Source organism: Callithrix jacchus, chromosome 7, assembly GCF_049354715.1.
Source record: "Callithrix jacchus isolate 240 chromosome 7, calJac240_pri, whole genome shotgun sequence".
Taxonomy (NCBI): domain Eukaryota; kingdom Metazoa; phylum Chordata; class Mammalia; order Primates; family Cebidae; genus Callithrix; species Callithrix jacchus.
This window is the reverse complement of record NC_133508.1, coordinates 149,652,008-149,666,047: the sequence shown is the minus strand read 5'-3', so window position 1 is coordinate 149,666,047 and position 14,040 is coordinate 149,652,008. Positions and strand designations below refer to the sequence as shown.

Genomic DNA, 14,040 nt, shown 5'->3' with positions numbered 1-14,040 from the left:
ATAGCCATATATTACTTTCAGAACATTGCAAAGTGGTGTGAATAAGAGTTTTAAAAAACGTTTATATATATATATATTTTATATATATATCCTTGTCTGTTTTCAAATTTAAGGCCAAGAGGTGAATCTTTGAAAGTATCACTCTATACTTCAGGCATTCAAAAATTACAAAAAAATTTACAAGGCAAAAGTTGTGTGAGCAGCTATTAACTATCAAAGGAATCCTGTAGCTGGATTATCAGATTATTAAGAGAAAAATATTTTTAAAAACTCAAATTATCTGCTCCATTCTCCCCACTCTCAAGAACTGAGCATAAAGTTTGTATGTTTTCCAAAAAAGTAAAGATTCTTGAGATGGCTAATGCATTTCATTTTATGGTTTTTCTGTTTGTTTATATAAACCCTCATTTATAAACTCTCTGCTTTAACAAGACTGCTATGAAAAAGTATCTCTGCTGACTGGAATAAGTTTAATAGCATGTAGATTCTCACAAACATATAGTACACTGTCCTCTGGATCCCAAAGGGAGAAGTCCCATGCACTGGACCCAGGCCCAACCCAGCCCCACCTAGCCTGATGAATTTGGTTGTTGGGTCCCATGGAAGTAAGGACAAGGACAGCAAGAAACCACATCTCTTAAGGCCAATTATCTTGCAGATGGTGACCTCATATCACCATTCTGCTAGCAAAACAGATTCACTAATTCTAACAAATTCTTTATCAAATTATTTTTTTTTCTTTAATTATTGTTGAAAGACTTGTTCCCCCAGTAGGGTGCAAACTTCTTTAGGGCAGGAATAGTGTCTGTCTGGGTGACTGTGACCTGGGGGCCTGACACAGTGCCAGACACATAATAGCTAGTATTTGCTGAATAAATAAAATTTATAAATTTCTTGTTTTTATATACTTGTTAAAAATGGTTTTACATAAAAAAGCAAGCAATGGCATTCTTGATTATCTGTAAAATACAGAAGCTGAAGCAAGCTTAATTTTTTTTACCTGCCAGGTGTTTAAAGTAACTTGGTCATTTTAAAAAGTCAGATAATAGTCTATAAGCATAATATCAGTCAAGAAAAAGTGATCAGCAGAACCACATGCCAGAGAGGAACAGCAAGCAAAAACAGAGACTCATAGATTAACCCACTCTCACTCTCACCTACGTAGTTAAGTGTTCTGAATTCTGACTGATTAGGTGTAATGCTATAAATGGCAAACAAGGGCAGGAAAGAAGCCTACTCTGTTTTGTTTTTATTTTTTAAAAAGGCTTATGGTAAAGTAAACGAAAGCAAGGGAACTTTTTAAGGTTGACTGGTGGAGACAGTTGGAAATTGTACTAAATTTTTAGGAGCCCAGTAAACTAGTAAACTACTGGCCTTTTACACCCAGGCACGCAGCTTATTATGCTAAGTATTCTCGTCCACAGGTATGTTTTCAAGATAGCGGAGTGCTTAACTCAATGACCCCACACCCACACTCCCTAAAAAAGCCTTGTGCACCTGCTGTATCAGGCCTAACAGTCTAAGTGAATTCCAGGTACATGTCCATACTCACACAGATTACCCACTTTGAATCATGCCCCAAAGTGAGGAAGACTCAAAACCCAATTCTGTGATACCCATGAAGGTCACATCCTTCTGTGCCTACCTCCACGTGTTATTTTCCAACTTGACTTTACAACCTATTTATAGAAATCTGGATAAATAATTCTTACAATATAAGGGTGATGTGACAATTTTATACACTACTTTATCACATATCACTTAGAGGCTTATTATCACTTAGAGGCTTAGTAGGACTTTATACACATTCTTCAATTCTAGCTTCCTCTTTTACAATAAGCTAAATTTAATTCTCATACAGCCATCAAAGGGGCCTCATGTAAGCTAACAAATACAGTTTCTAGGAATTACTTAGTGTTTCCTATAACATGTTAGAATCAAGATTGCTTAAAACATGAAAATGTTTTCTTAAAAGTCTGGCTGTTAAAGCAAACTCAAAAGGCACTTGTTTGTGCTGCCCAGCAGTTGTAGGTTACCTCATTAACATTGATCTTTGACTTTGCAGAAGACTCTAAAAAGGCACAGTTACACCACTGTCTTGCTAAATTCTGGCCCTGTTCTTTGCCAACTACTCGCTCATCTTCCAGGTCACATTTATTGCCAACCAAAATCATTGGAACCTGTGGGAAGAAAAAAACGTAAAATGAGCAATAACATACTCATTACTTAGCCTTTTTCTTTTAAATGAATACGCAATGATCTGCCACTGACTGAAATGGATTAGTTAAGACTGCAAGCTTTACCACGTAGTAACAAAAAGTGTATGCTGAGGGGAAGAGGTGAAGGAAGAAGAGAAAAAAAAATACTGAAGAGATCCTACTACATAGATATGCTAAATTATTTTAAGAATATAATCCTGGCCAGGCCCAGTGGTTCACGCCTGTAATTCAAGGACTTTGGGAGGCTGAGCCAGGAGGATTGCTTGAGCTCAGGAGCCTGAGACAAGCCTGGGTAACATAGTGAGACCTGGTCTCTACTAAAAAATTCAAATACAGTCAGCTGGGCAGGGTGGCACACACCTATGGTCCCAACTACTCAGGGAGCTAAGGTGGGAAAATTACTTGAGCCCAGGAGGTAGACACAGTGGGCCATGATTGTGCCACTGTACTCCAGCCTGAGTGACAGAACAAGACCCTGACACCCACACACACAGAGAAGACAGAGCAAGACACACACACACACACATGAGAGAGAGAGAGAGAGAGAGAGAGAGAGAGAGAGAGAGAGAGAGAGAGAGAGAGAGAGAGAGAGAGGGAATATAACCCCCAAATTCTCTTGTGGACCACTACTAATAGCTGAATTTCAAGTAGACAAACTTGAAGGAAAAGGAATCTCCTACAAAACAGAAAAGAATCAAGTCAGTGGGCCTAATTTTTTTTTTTTTTTTGAGATGGATTCTTGCTCTGTTGCCCAGGCTGGAGTGCGGCAGTGCAATCTAGGCTCACTGCAACCTCTTGCCTCCCCAGTTCAAGTGATACTTCTGCCTCAGTCTCCCGAGTAGCTAGGACTACAGGGGCATGCCACCAGCCCCAGCTAATTTTTGTATTTTAGTAGAGACGCAGTTTCACCATGTTGCCCAGGCTGGTCTTGAACTCCTGAGCTCAGCCAATCTGCCCACCTTGGCCTTCCAAAGTGCTGGGATTATAGGCGTGAGCCATTGCGCCCAGCCGGCCTAACTGGTTTAAGTGTGTCATCTCACAGGTACAACAGATGCCAAAAGTAGTGGCAAGATAAAGATATTAACAACAGGTTCTACTTCTGCATTTGACATCTACATTTGAAGATCTATTTAGATTAAATGTTAAGGGGGATTAACAACAAAAATAAAACCACAAAGTAGCTATGTGTTCCTCCTTTCTCCACACTATAGAAGCTTGGCTACATCCATCCAAAAACTCCCTACTTCCAGTAAAAGAGGCAGTTAACTAACTGTATTAACTTCCTTAGTTAGAAGGTGTCCAGAGAACAAGGTAATTTGTTTGAGGTGATGGACACTATAAAAAAAAATTAAGAAACTTGGTGGACCTTCTACCTAAAATAGGCAATTTTCGTGTTAGATTAAACACACTAGGCATCTACGACTCCATCTTTTTTAATTTATTTCATGGAACAAAGGGATTAACATTACCAGAGCTCAATCTGCACATAATTGCCTATGAAAACAAAACTCTCTTGGACAAATTAGTCATTAAAAGGAAAAAAACCATTCACTGGTTACAGCTGGTTATGAGTCATATCTTATAACTCCCTCCTGCCTATAATATTACCCAAGGTTAAGTGCCTTGAGAAAATTTATATGCTCCCATTAATAATTAGTACACACAAAACCAGAAAGGTACAATTGAAATTTTAAATCCTGATTTCTACAACTGAAAAAAAATCTGTGGTTCAAAACCGAGGTAAATGTATGAAATACACATTTTGTTTCGCCAAAAAAAAGACACGACCACAAAAACAATGCTATTCAACAATTAAGACAAGATTTCTGAAACAAAAATTTTTAAAATCCAGTTAACTAAAATCTTTAACATAATTTTAAAGGGAAAAAACCGCATGTAAGAATTCTACCAGTGAAATTTTAGAAATAAAAACACACCATTATGGATCTTCGTACTGTTCTTTGAACACTGTTTCTGACATAACTACCACCTTTCAAAGCTCGACTTGGGTACCACTTCTATGAAGTATTCTTTGACTTCTCTTTCTCCCCTACTGCACTTTTTAGCCCATAGCACAAAGGGTATTTTATCACATATGTCCTCATTTTCTAAACATCTCACCACATAATTTCTAAGTTAATTTTGAAAGTTAAAAAATATTTTTGGTTACATGGGCTCTGTCAGGCATGTGGTAGATAGCTTCCACATCCTCCACTGATAGAGAAAACAGGCACTTTTTTATTTGGCCACAAAGAGATAGCAGTACATCTTACAGAGAAAAAAAATACTTACATCTTCTGTGTCCTTAACCCGTAAAATCTGTTCCCTCAGGTCCTGTAAGTCATTAAACGTGGACTGAGCTGTAATAGAATATACTAGTGCAAAACCTTGGCCATTCTTCATATACAAATCCCTCATCGCTGTAAATTGCTCCTATGATAAAAAACATGCAATTACAAATACATAAATTTCTTGAATGTATACTAGAACAATTTAAAACAGAATAATTACAAGTGAGCTACATTTCTTATTACTTGCTATCCTGACAGAAAACAAGATATAACACAGTTTCCAGCAACATTCTAGGTGACTAGAAACAATGACAATAAATTGTAGAATTAAAAGGAATTCTTAACCATTTTAATTTGCTTTTGTGTGATTTAGAACTGTATGTAATTTTTTAGAAATAAATCTTAATTTTAAGCTCAATCCAAGATGGCCCTTTAGGAGCAGATCAGGATTGCAGCTCCCAGTGAAAGCGCAGAGGGTGAGTGGACGCCACATTTCTGGATGGATCTTTATTGCCACAGACCAGGAGATTCCCAGGCGGAGGAGCCCCATGGGTCACCAGTGCGGCTGTTTCACCAGCACCCTGGCGCAGCGGTTCTCCGTACAAAATACACTGGTCTGGTTGCCCTTTTAAGCTGGCAATTGAAGCTCCGGGAAGGCAGATTAGCACACTGCTCTGATTAGACGGGACTGAAACAGAGAGACAGGCCAGGAGATTCCTGGGCAGCACTCTTGTTTCAGCCGGCGCAGTGGGTCACTGCATGGGAAATCACACAGATCCCAGCGCCCTTTCAGCAGGCGACTGGAACACCTGGGAGACAGTCAACCGTCCAACTTAAAAAAAAAAGGCTCCGAGGCAGGGAGCCAGGTAATCAGGTTCGGCGGGTCCCACCCTCACAAAAACAAAAACAAAAAAAAACAGCAATTGGAAACACTCAGGGTTGAGAGTTTCACGGCAAGCACAGCTGAACCCAAGACAGTGCAGCTCAGTGGGGAAGGAGCGTCTGCCATTACCAAAGTATTCCACCCCTATGGAGGTAGTCTGCCATTGCTGAGGCAGCCTGCTGTTGCCGAGGCAACCTGCCATAACAGAGAGAGCCCGCCATTACAGAGACGGGCCACCACTGCTGAGGCAGTTCTAACAACACCCATATAAACAGGACGGCAGGAAAGCTCAGATGGCAGCAGGGCGGAGCCTGCAGCAGGGTGGAGCCCACAGCAGCTCAGCAAAGCCTCTGCAGGCAGACAGTGACTAGGCTGCCTCCTTGCTGGGCAGGGCAGCCCTGAAAAAAAAAAGGCAGCAGCACAATGGATACTCATAAATAAAGCCCTAACTCCCTGGGACAGAGCACCTGGGGGAAAAAAGGGGGTTTGTGAATTGTGCTGCAGCAGACTTAAACGTACCTGCCTAGTAGCTCTGAATGAACAACGGAGCTCACAGCTCAGCACTTGAGCTCTTATAAAGAACAGACTGTCTCCTCAAGCAGCTCCCTGACCCCCATATATCAAAAGAGTCACCTCACAAAGGACTGATCAGACAGACATTTGGCGGGCATCATTCTGGGACAAAGCAGAAGAAGAAACTGGTAGAAACCCTTACTGTTCTGCAGCTGCTGCAGGTGATCCCCAGGCAAGCAGGGCCTGGAGTGGACCTCAGCAGTCCTACAGCAGAGGGGCCAGACTGTTAGAAGGAAAACTAAGAAATAGAAATAACTTCATCATCAACAATCTGGACATCCACTCAGAGACCCAATCTGAAAATCAGCAACTACACAGACGACAGGTGGATAAATCCACAAAGATGGGAAGAAACCAGCGCAAAAAAGGAGGAAAACACTCGAAACCAGAACACCTCTCCTCCTACAAGGGATCACAACTCCTCACCAGCAAGAGAACAAAGCTGGATGGAGAATGAGTGTGATGAAATTACAGAATCAGAATTCAGAAGGTGGGTAATGAGAAACTTCCGTGAGCTAAAAGAACATGTTCTAACTCAATGCAAAGAAACTAAGAACCTTGAAAAAAGATTTGAGGAAATGATAACAAGAATGGACAACTTAGAGAGGAATATGAGTGAATTGATGGAGCTGAAAAACACAACACGAGAACTTTGCGAAGCATGCACAAGTTTCAACAGCCGAACTGACCAAGCAGAAGAAAGGATATCAGAGGTCAAAGATCAACTCAATGAAATAAAACAAGAAGGCAAGATTAGAGAAAAAAGCACAAAAAGGAATGAACAAAGTCTCCAAGAAATGTGGGACTATGTGAAGAGACCTAATCTACATTTGATAGGTGTACCTGAATGTGATGAAGAGAATGAATCCAAGTTGGAAAATACTCTTCAGGACATTATCCAGGAAAAATTCCCCAACCTAGCAAGACAGGCCAACACTCAAATGCAGGAAATACAGAGAACACCACAAAGATATTCCTCAAAAAGAGCAACCCCAAGGCACATAATTGTCAGATTCACCAGGGTTGAAATGAAGGAGAAAATGTTAAGGGCAGCCAGAGAGAAAGGTCGGGTTACCCACAAAGGGAAGCCCATCAGACTCACAGCAGATCTCTTGGTAGAAACCCTACAAGCCAGAAGAGAGTGGGGGCCAATATTCAACATCCTTAAAGAAAAGAACTTTCAACCCTGAATTTCATATCCAGCCAAACTAAGCTTCATACGTGAAGGAAAAATAAAATCCTTTGCGAACAAGCAAGTACTCAGAGATTTTGTCACCACCAGGCCTGCTTTACAAGAGCTCCTGAAAGAGGCACTACACATAGAAAGGAAACCAGTACCAGCCACTCCAAAAACATACCAAATGGTAAAGAGCATCAACGAAATGAAGAATCTGCATCAACTAACGGGCAAAACAGCCAGCTAGCATCAAAATGGTAGTATCAAATTCACACATAACAATATTAACCCTAAATGTAAATGGGCTAAATGCACCAATCAAAAGACACAGACTGGCAAATTGGATAAAAAACCGAAACTCATCGGTGTGCTGTATCCAGGAAACCCATCTCACATGCAAGGATCCACAATGGCTCTAAATAAAGGGATGGAGGAAGATTTACCAAGCAAATGGAGAGCAAAAAAAGGCAGGAGTTGCAATTCTCGCCCCTGATAAAATAGACTTTAAAGAAACAAAGATCAAAAGAGACAAAGAAGGCCATTACATAATGGTAAAAGGATCGATACAACAAGAAGAGCTAATGACCCTAAATATATATGTACCCAATACAGGAGCACCCAGATACATAAGGCAAGTTCTTAATGACTTACAAAGAGACTTAGACTCCCACACAATAATAGTGGGAGACTTTAACACTACACTGTCAATATTAGACAGATCAACCAGACAGAAAATTAACGAGGATATCCAGGACTTGAACTCAGACCTGGAACAAGCAAACCTGATAGACATTTACAAAACTCTCCACCCCAAATCCACAGAATATACATTCTTCTCAGCACCACATCACACCTACTTGGAAGTAAATCATTCCTCAGCAAATGCAAAAGAACAGAAATCATAACAAACAGTCTCTCTGACCACAGTGCAATCAAGTTAGAACTCAGAATTCAGAAACTAACTAAGAACTGCACAGCTTCATGAAAACTGAACAACTGGCTCTCGAATGTTGACTGGATAAAGAATGAAATGAAGGCAGAAATAAAGAAGTTCTTCGAAACCAATGAGAACGAAGACACAACATACCAGAATCTCTGAGACACATTTAAAGCAGTCTCTAGAGGAAAATACACAGCAATAAGAGTCCACATGAGAAGAGTGGAGAGATCCAAAATTGACACCCTATTGTCAAAACTGAAAGAGCTAGAGGAGCAAGATCAAAAAAACTCAAAACCTAGCAGAAGACAAGAAATAACTAAGATCAGAGCAGAACTGAAGGAGACAGAGACATGAAAAACCCTTCAAAAAAAAATCAATAAATCCAGGAGCTGGTTTTTCGAAAAGATCAACAAAATAGACAGACCACTAGCCAGATTAATAAAAAAGAAAAGAGAGAATAACCAAATAGATGCAATAAAAAACGATAAAGAAGAAATCACCACAGAACCCACAGAAATTCAAACCATCATAAGAGAATATTACAAACAACTCTATGCACATAAACTAGTAAACATGGAAGAAATGGATAAATTCCTAAACACTTGCATCCTCCCAAGCCTAAACCAGGAAGAAGTCAAAACCATGAACAGACCAATAACAAGATCTGAAGTTGAGGCAGCAATTAAGAGCCTACCACACAAAAAAAGCCCAGGTCCAGATGGGTTCACAGCTGAATTCTACCAGACACACAAAGAGGAACTGTTACCATTCCTCTTGAAACTATTCCAAATAAACCAAAAAGAGGGAATCCTTCCCAAATCATTTTATGAAACCAACATCATCCTGATACCAAAACCCGGCAGAGACTCAACAAGAAAAGAAAACTTCAGGCCAATATCCATGATGAACATAGACGCAAAAATCTTCAATAAAATACTGGCAAGCCAACTGCAACAGCACATCAAAAAGCTTATCCACCATGATCAAGTAGGATTCATCCCAGGGATGGAAGGCTGGTTCAACATACGCAAGTCTATAAACGTAATTCACCACATAAACAGAACCAAAAACAAAAACCACATGATTATCTCAATTGATGCAGAGAAGGCCTTTGACAAAATTCAACAGCCCTTTATGCTAAAAACCCTCAATAAACTCGGTATTGACGGAACGTATCTCAAAATAATAAAAGCTATTTATGACAAACCAACAGCCAATATCATACTGAATGGGCAAAAACTGGAAGCATTCCCTTTGAAATCTGGCACTAGACAAGGATGCCGTCTCTCATCACTCCTATTCAATATAGTACTGGAAGTTCTGGCTAGAGCAATCAGGCAAGAAAAAGAAATAAAGGGTATTCAAATAGGAAAGGAAGAAGCCAAATTGTCTCTATTTGCACATGACATGATTGTATATCTAGAAGACCCCATAGTCTCAGCCCAAAATCTCCTGAAACTGATAAGCAACTTCAGCAAAGTCTCAGGATACAAAATCAATGTGCAAAAATCACAAGCATTCCTATGCACCAATAACAGACTTAAAGAGAACCAAGTCAAGAACAAACTGCCATTCACAATTGCTACAAAGAGAATAAAATACCTAGGAATACAATTAACAAGGAACGTAAAGGACCTCTTCAAGGAGAACTACAAACCACTGCTCAACAAAATAAGAGAGGGCACAAACAGATGGAGGAACATTCCATATTCATGGTTAGGAAGAATCAATATCGTGAAAATGGCCATACTGCCCAAAAGTAACTTACAGATTCAACGCTATCCCCATCAAGCTACCAATGACCTTCTTCACAGAACTGGAAAAAACCACCTCAAACTTCATATGGAACCAAAAGAGAGCCCGCATAGCCAAGTCAATTCTAAGTAAAAAGAACACAGCAGTAAGCATCACACTACCGGGCTTCAAACTATACTACAAGGCTACAGTAATCAAAATAGCATGGTACTGGTACCAAAACAGAGATATAGACCAACGGAACAGAACAGAGGCATCGGAAGCAACATACCATATCTACAACTGTACAATCTTTGATAAACCTGACAAAAACAAGCAATGGGGAAAGGATTCCCTGTTTAATAAATGGTGTCGGGAAACTGGCTAGCCATGTGCAGAAAGCAGAAACTGGACCCCTTCCTGACACCTTATACTAAAATTAACTCCAGATAGATTAAAGACTTAAACATAAGACCTAACACCATAAAAACCCTAGAAGAAAATCTAGGCAAAACCATTCAGGACATAGGAGTAGGCAAGGACTTCATGACCAAAACACCAAAAGCATTGGCAACAAAAGCCAAAATAGACAAATGGGACCTAATCAAACTCCACAGCTTCTGCACGGCAAAAGAAACAGTCATTGGAGTGAATCGGCAACCAACAGAATGGGAAAAAATTTTTGCAGTTTACCCATCTGACAAAGGGCTGATATCCAGAATTTACAAAGAACTCAAACAGATTTACAAGAAAAAAACAAACAAGTCCATTCAAAAGTGGGAAAAGGATATAAACAGATACTTTACAAAAGAACACATAAATGAGGCCAACAAACATGAAAAATTGCTCATCATCACTGGTCATTAGAGAAATGCAAATCAAAACTATATTGAGATACCATCTCACGCCAATTAGAATGGCGATCATTCTAGCATCAACAAAATAAGATGCTGGAGAGGATGTGGAGAAATAGGAACACTTTTACACTGCTGGTGGGAGTTAGTTCAACCATTGTGGAAGCCAGTGTGGCGATTCCTCAAGGACCTAGAAATAGAACTTCCATTTGACCCAACAGTCCTATTACTGGGTATATATCCAAAGGACTATAAATCGTTCTACTATAAGGACACATGCACACGAATGTTCACTGCAGCACTGTTTACAATAGCAAAGACCTGGAACCAACCCAAATGCCCATCGATGATAGACTGGACTGGGAAAATGTGGCATATATACACCATGGAATATTATGCAGCAATGAAAAACAATGAGTTCGTGTCCTTTGTAAGGACATGGATGAACCTGGAGAATATCATTCTCAGAAAACTGACACAAGAACAGAAAATGAAATGCCGCATGTTCTCACTCATAGGCGGGTGTTGAACAATGAGAACACATGGACACAGGGAGGGGAGCACTACACACTGGGGTCTATTGGGGGGAATAGGGGAGGGACAGTGCGGGGTGGGGAGCTGGGGAGAGAGAGCATGGGGAGAAATGCCAGACATAGCTGAAGAGGAGGAAGGCAGCAAATCACACTGCCACGTGTGTACCTATGCAACAATCTTGCATGTTCTTCACATGTACCCCAAAACCTAAAATACAATTAAAAAAAAGAGAAATAGATCTTAATTTTGATCCTAAATAATTTTATTTGTAAATTTGACACAACTGCTGCCCAAGTGTCAACAATCTGAGCTATGAGACCCACACGAAACTATAACTTAATCATCCCACATCAGTATCTCTACTAGCGGATTTTAGCATCTTTCTTTTTCTATTCTCATGGCAGAGCAAGACTTTATCATCTCCATGGTCAATTAACTCTTTTTATAAAAGCTTGTACATGGCCAGCATGATGTCTCATGCCTGTAATCCCAACACTTTGGAAGGCCGAGGCAGGGGGATCACCGGAGGTCAGGAGTTCCAGACTAGTCTGGCCAACATGGTGAAACCTCGCCTCTACTAAAAATACAAAATTAGCCTGGCATACTGCTGCACACTCGTAGTCCCAGCTACTCAGAAGGCTGAGGCAGGATAACTGCTTGAACCTGGGAGGTGGAGGTTGCAGTGAGTCAATATCATGCCATTGTACTCTCCAGCTTGGGCAACAAGAGTGAAACTTCATCTGGAAAAAAAAAAAAAAGAGCTTGTTCATGTATTTTCATGCCCCTCCCTCAAGCCAAACCTTTAGAAAAGATGTGAGAACAGCGCAGTGACTATCTATATCCTTTAGTTAAATTTACTAATTTTTAACATTCAGTCACTGTGCTTCAGTCATGCCAAATTAAAATTGTTTTAATTTTAAGCTTTCTTCCTTTAATTTGGTGACAATCATTACGGTATGTTGTAACTACCAATGTTAATACAAGACAAAATCTTATTTTTAAAAAGTTTTGGGATTTTATATATACAATTTTTAAAGCACATATGGTAGAATACTAAAAATGTATATATCTTGGGTCTTTACATTAAATAAACTGTACATTTTAGATCTTTTTACCTTTGGATGCATTAAACATAAAAGACCTAAATCCACAAGGTTTTTTAAGCTTTTTGCTGTCCTGGCTTCCTTGTTCCCCATGACCACTACCTCTATTTTGTCTGTTGCATCTAAAATAGTTGTGGTTGTTCTACCCTGGCTGATGAACTCTTTCTTGTATTCCAGGGAGTTAGCTATGCTACCACTCAATCATTTCCCCAGCTTCAAATTCTAGTCTTTGGTGTGCCACAGGAATACAGCTAACCTTTTTATACTGCTGCCAGGGTATTTTCTGGGAAAGATGTAAAAACTGGGAGTTTCCTGGATTCTTCATTTATTAAGTTTTTGTATTCCAGGATTGCACTGCTGTGGTAACCAATTAAATTCTGCCATTGCCCAAATATTTACACAATAAATGAATTTACTTACAAATGTAAGTGCTACAAATACTAGCAATACTATTTCTATGATGTTCTCTAGAGATTACGGTCTTTGCTTCTTATTAAATCAAAAGAATAAACATACAGGCAACCCGAGTTCTGAAAATCTAGTTTAAGAACGGTCCTTACAGAACTGCTGTGCTTGGCGTCCTCTCCTTCTGAGAATGCCAACCTCCTTCTTAAAGACATTCTACAAGTTTCTAAGTTTCATCCATTCGCGACAAATATCCACCGACACTGTTGTAGCCCTACGGATATTATCAGTGATCATGAGAGGCAAAAAATTTCTGCCCTGGAGGAGTGTACATGAAGACAGACAAAAATCAAGTATGCAAGCTGGTATTAAATGTTATAGCTCAGGGAAGGCGTCACAGGTAACATCTGAGCAAGGATCTGAGGGAGGTGAAGGAGTAAGCTCCATGGTTATGTGAAGGAAAGGTACCCCAAGCAGAGGGAAGGGCAAATGCAAAGGCCCCAAGAGGAAACATGTCTAAAGTATATGAGAAGCGACAAGGAGGCTGGATTCACTGAAACGTTGTTACCTAGTGGGTGAGTACAGGAGATGGAGCCAGAGAAGGAACAGAGAGAAAGATGATCTCATTTGGACCTTTTAGGGAAATGTAATAAAGACTTTGGTTTTTACTCTGAGTTTAACGCATAATTTAAGCTGAGGAAGACATGATCCAACTTACATTTAAATGGGATTATAATGGTTACTGTGTCGAGAACAATCTGAAGGGTGTCAGAAGAAAAGCAGGGAGATCAGTTTTGCGGTTATTGAAAAAAATCCAGCTGAGATCACATGACAACTGTTTAGACCAAGATAGATAGTGTCATTAGATTCTAGTGGTGGTAGCTGAGTTCTGGGTAAGTTTTAAAGGTAAAGCCAATAGGGTTTTCCGAGAGTTTGGATGTACACAGAATATAACAAAAAAGGCAGTCAAAGATGGCTCCATGGTTTCAGGCAAAACCAACTAAAAGGCTACTATTTACTGAGATGGGAAAGATTGGAAAGACCCAGGTCAGGGAAAGGGTATCAGGAGTTCAGTTTGGACATGTTATGTTTGAGATGCTTACTAGACATACAAAAAGAGATACTGAAGAGGCAGTTAGAATAGGAGTTTGACGTTCAGAAAAGAAGTAAGAGATGGGGATATATAGTTTGTATGTCTGTCACCTCCAAACCTTATGCTAAATGTAATCCCCAATGTTGGAGGTGGGGCCTGTGGGAGATGCTTGGGTCACAGAGATGGATCCTTCATGAATGGCCTGGTGCTATCCTCATGATTCTGTTCTCATGA

The 14,040-nt window shown here is 40.0% G+C and overlaps 1 protein-coding gene across 4 annotated transcripts in view; it reads right to left on the bottom strand.

The window, feature by feature from the left end:
• Positions 1-14,040, bottom strand: part of RAP1A (RAP1A, member of RAS oncogene family) — a 92,180-nt gene that overhangs the window by 10,084 nt on the left and 68,056 nt on the right. For all 4 annotated transcript variants that reach the window (XM_002751223.6, XM_035252458.3, XM_078332743.1 and 1 more), the window contains 2 exons: positions 4,512-4,652; positions 2,037-2,180 (listed from right to left, as the gene is read on the bottom strand). In XM_002751223.6, the coding sequence (XP_002751269.1) occupies positions 2,037-2,180; positions 4,512-4,652 (285 nt within the window). The remainder of the gene's footprint in view (positions 1-2,036; positions 2,181-4,511; positions 4,653-14,040) is intronic.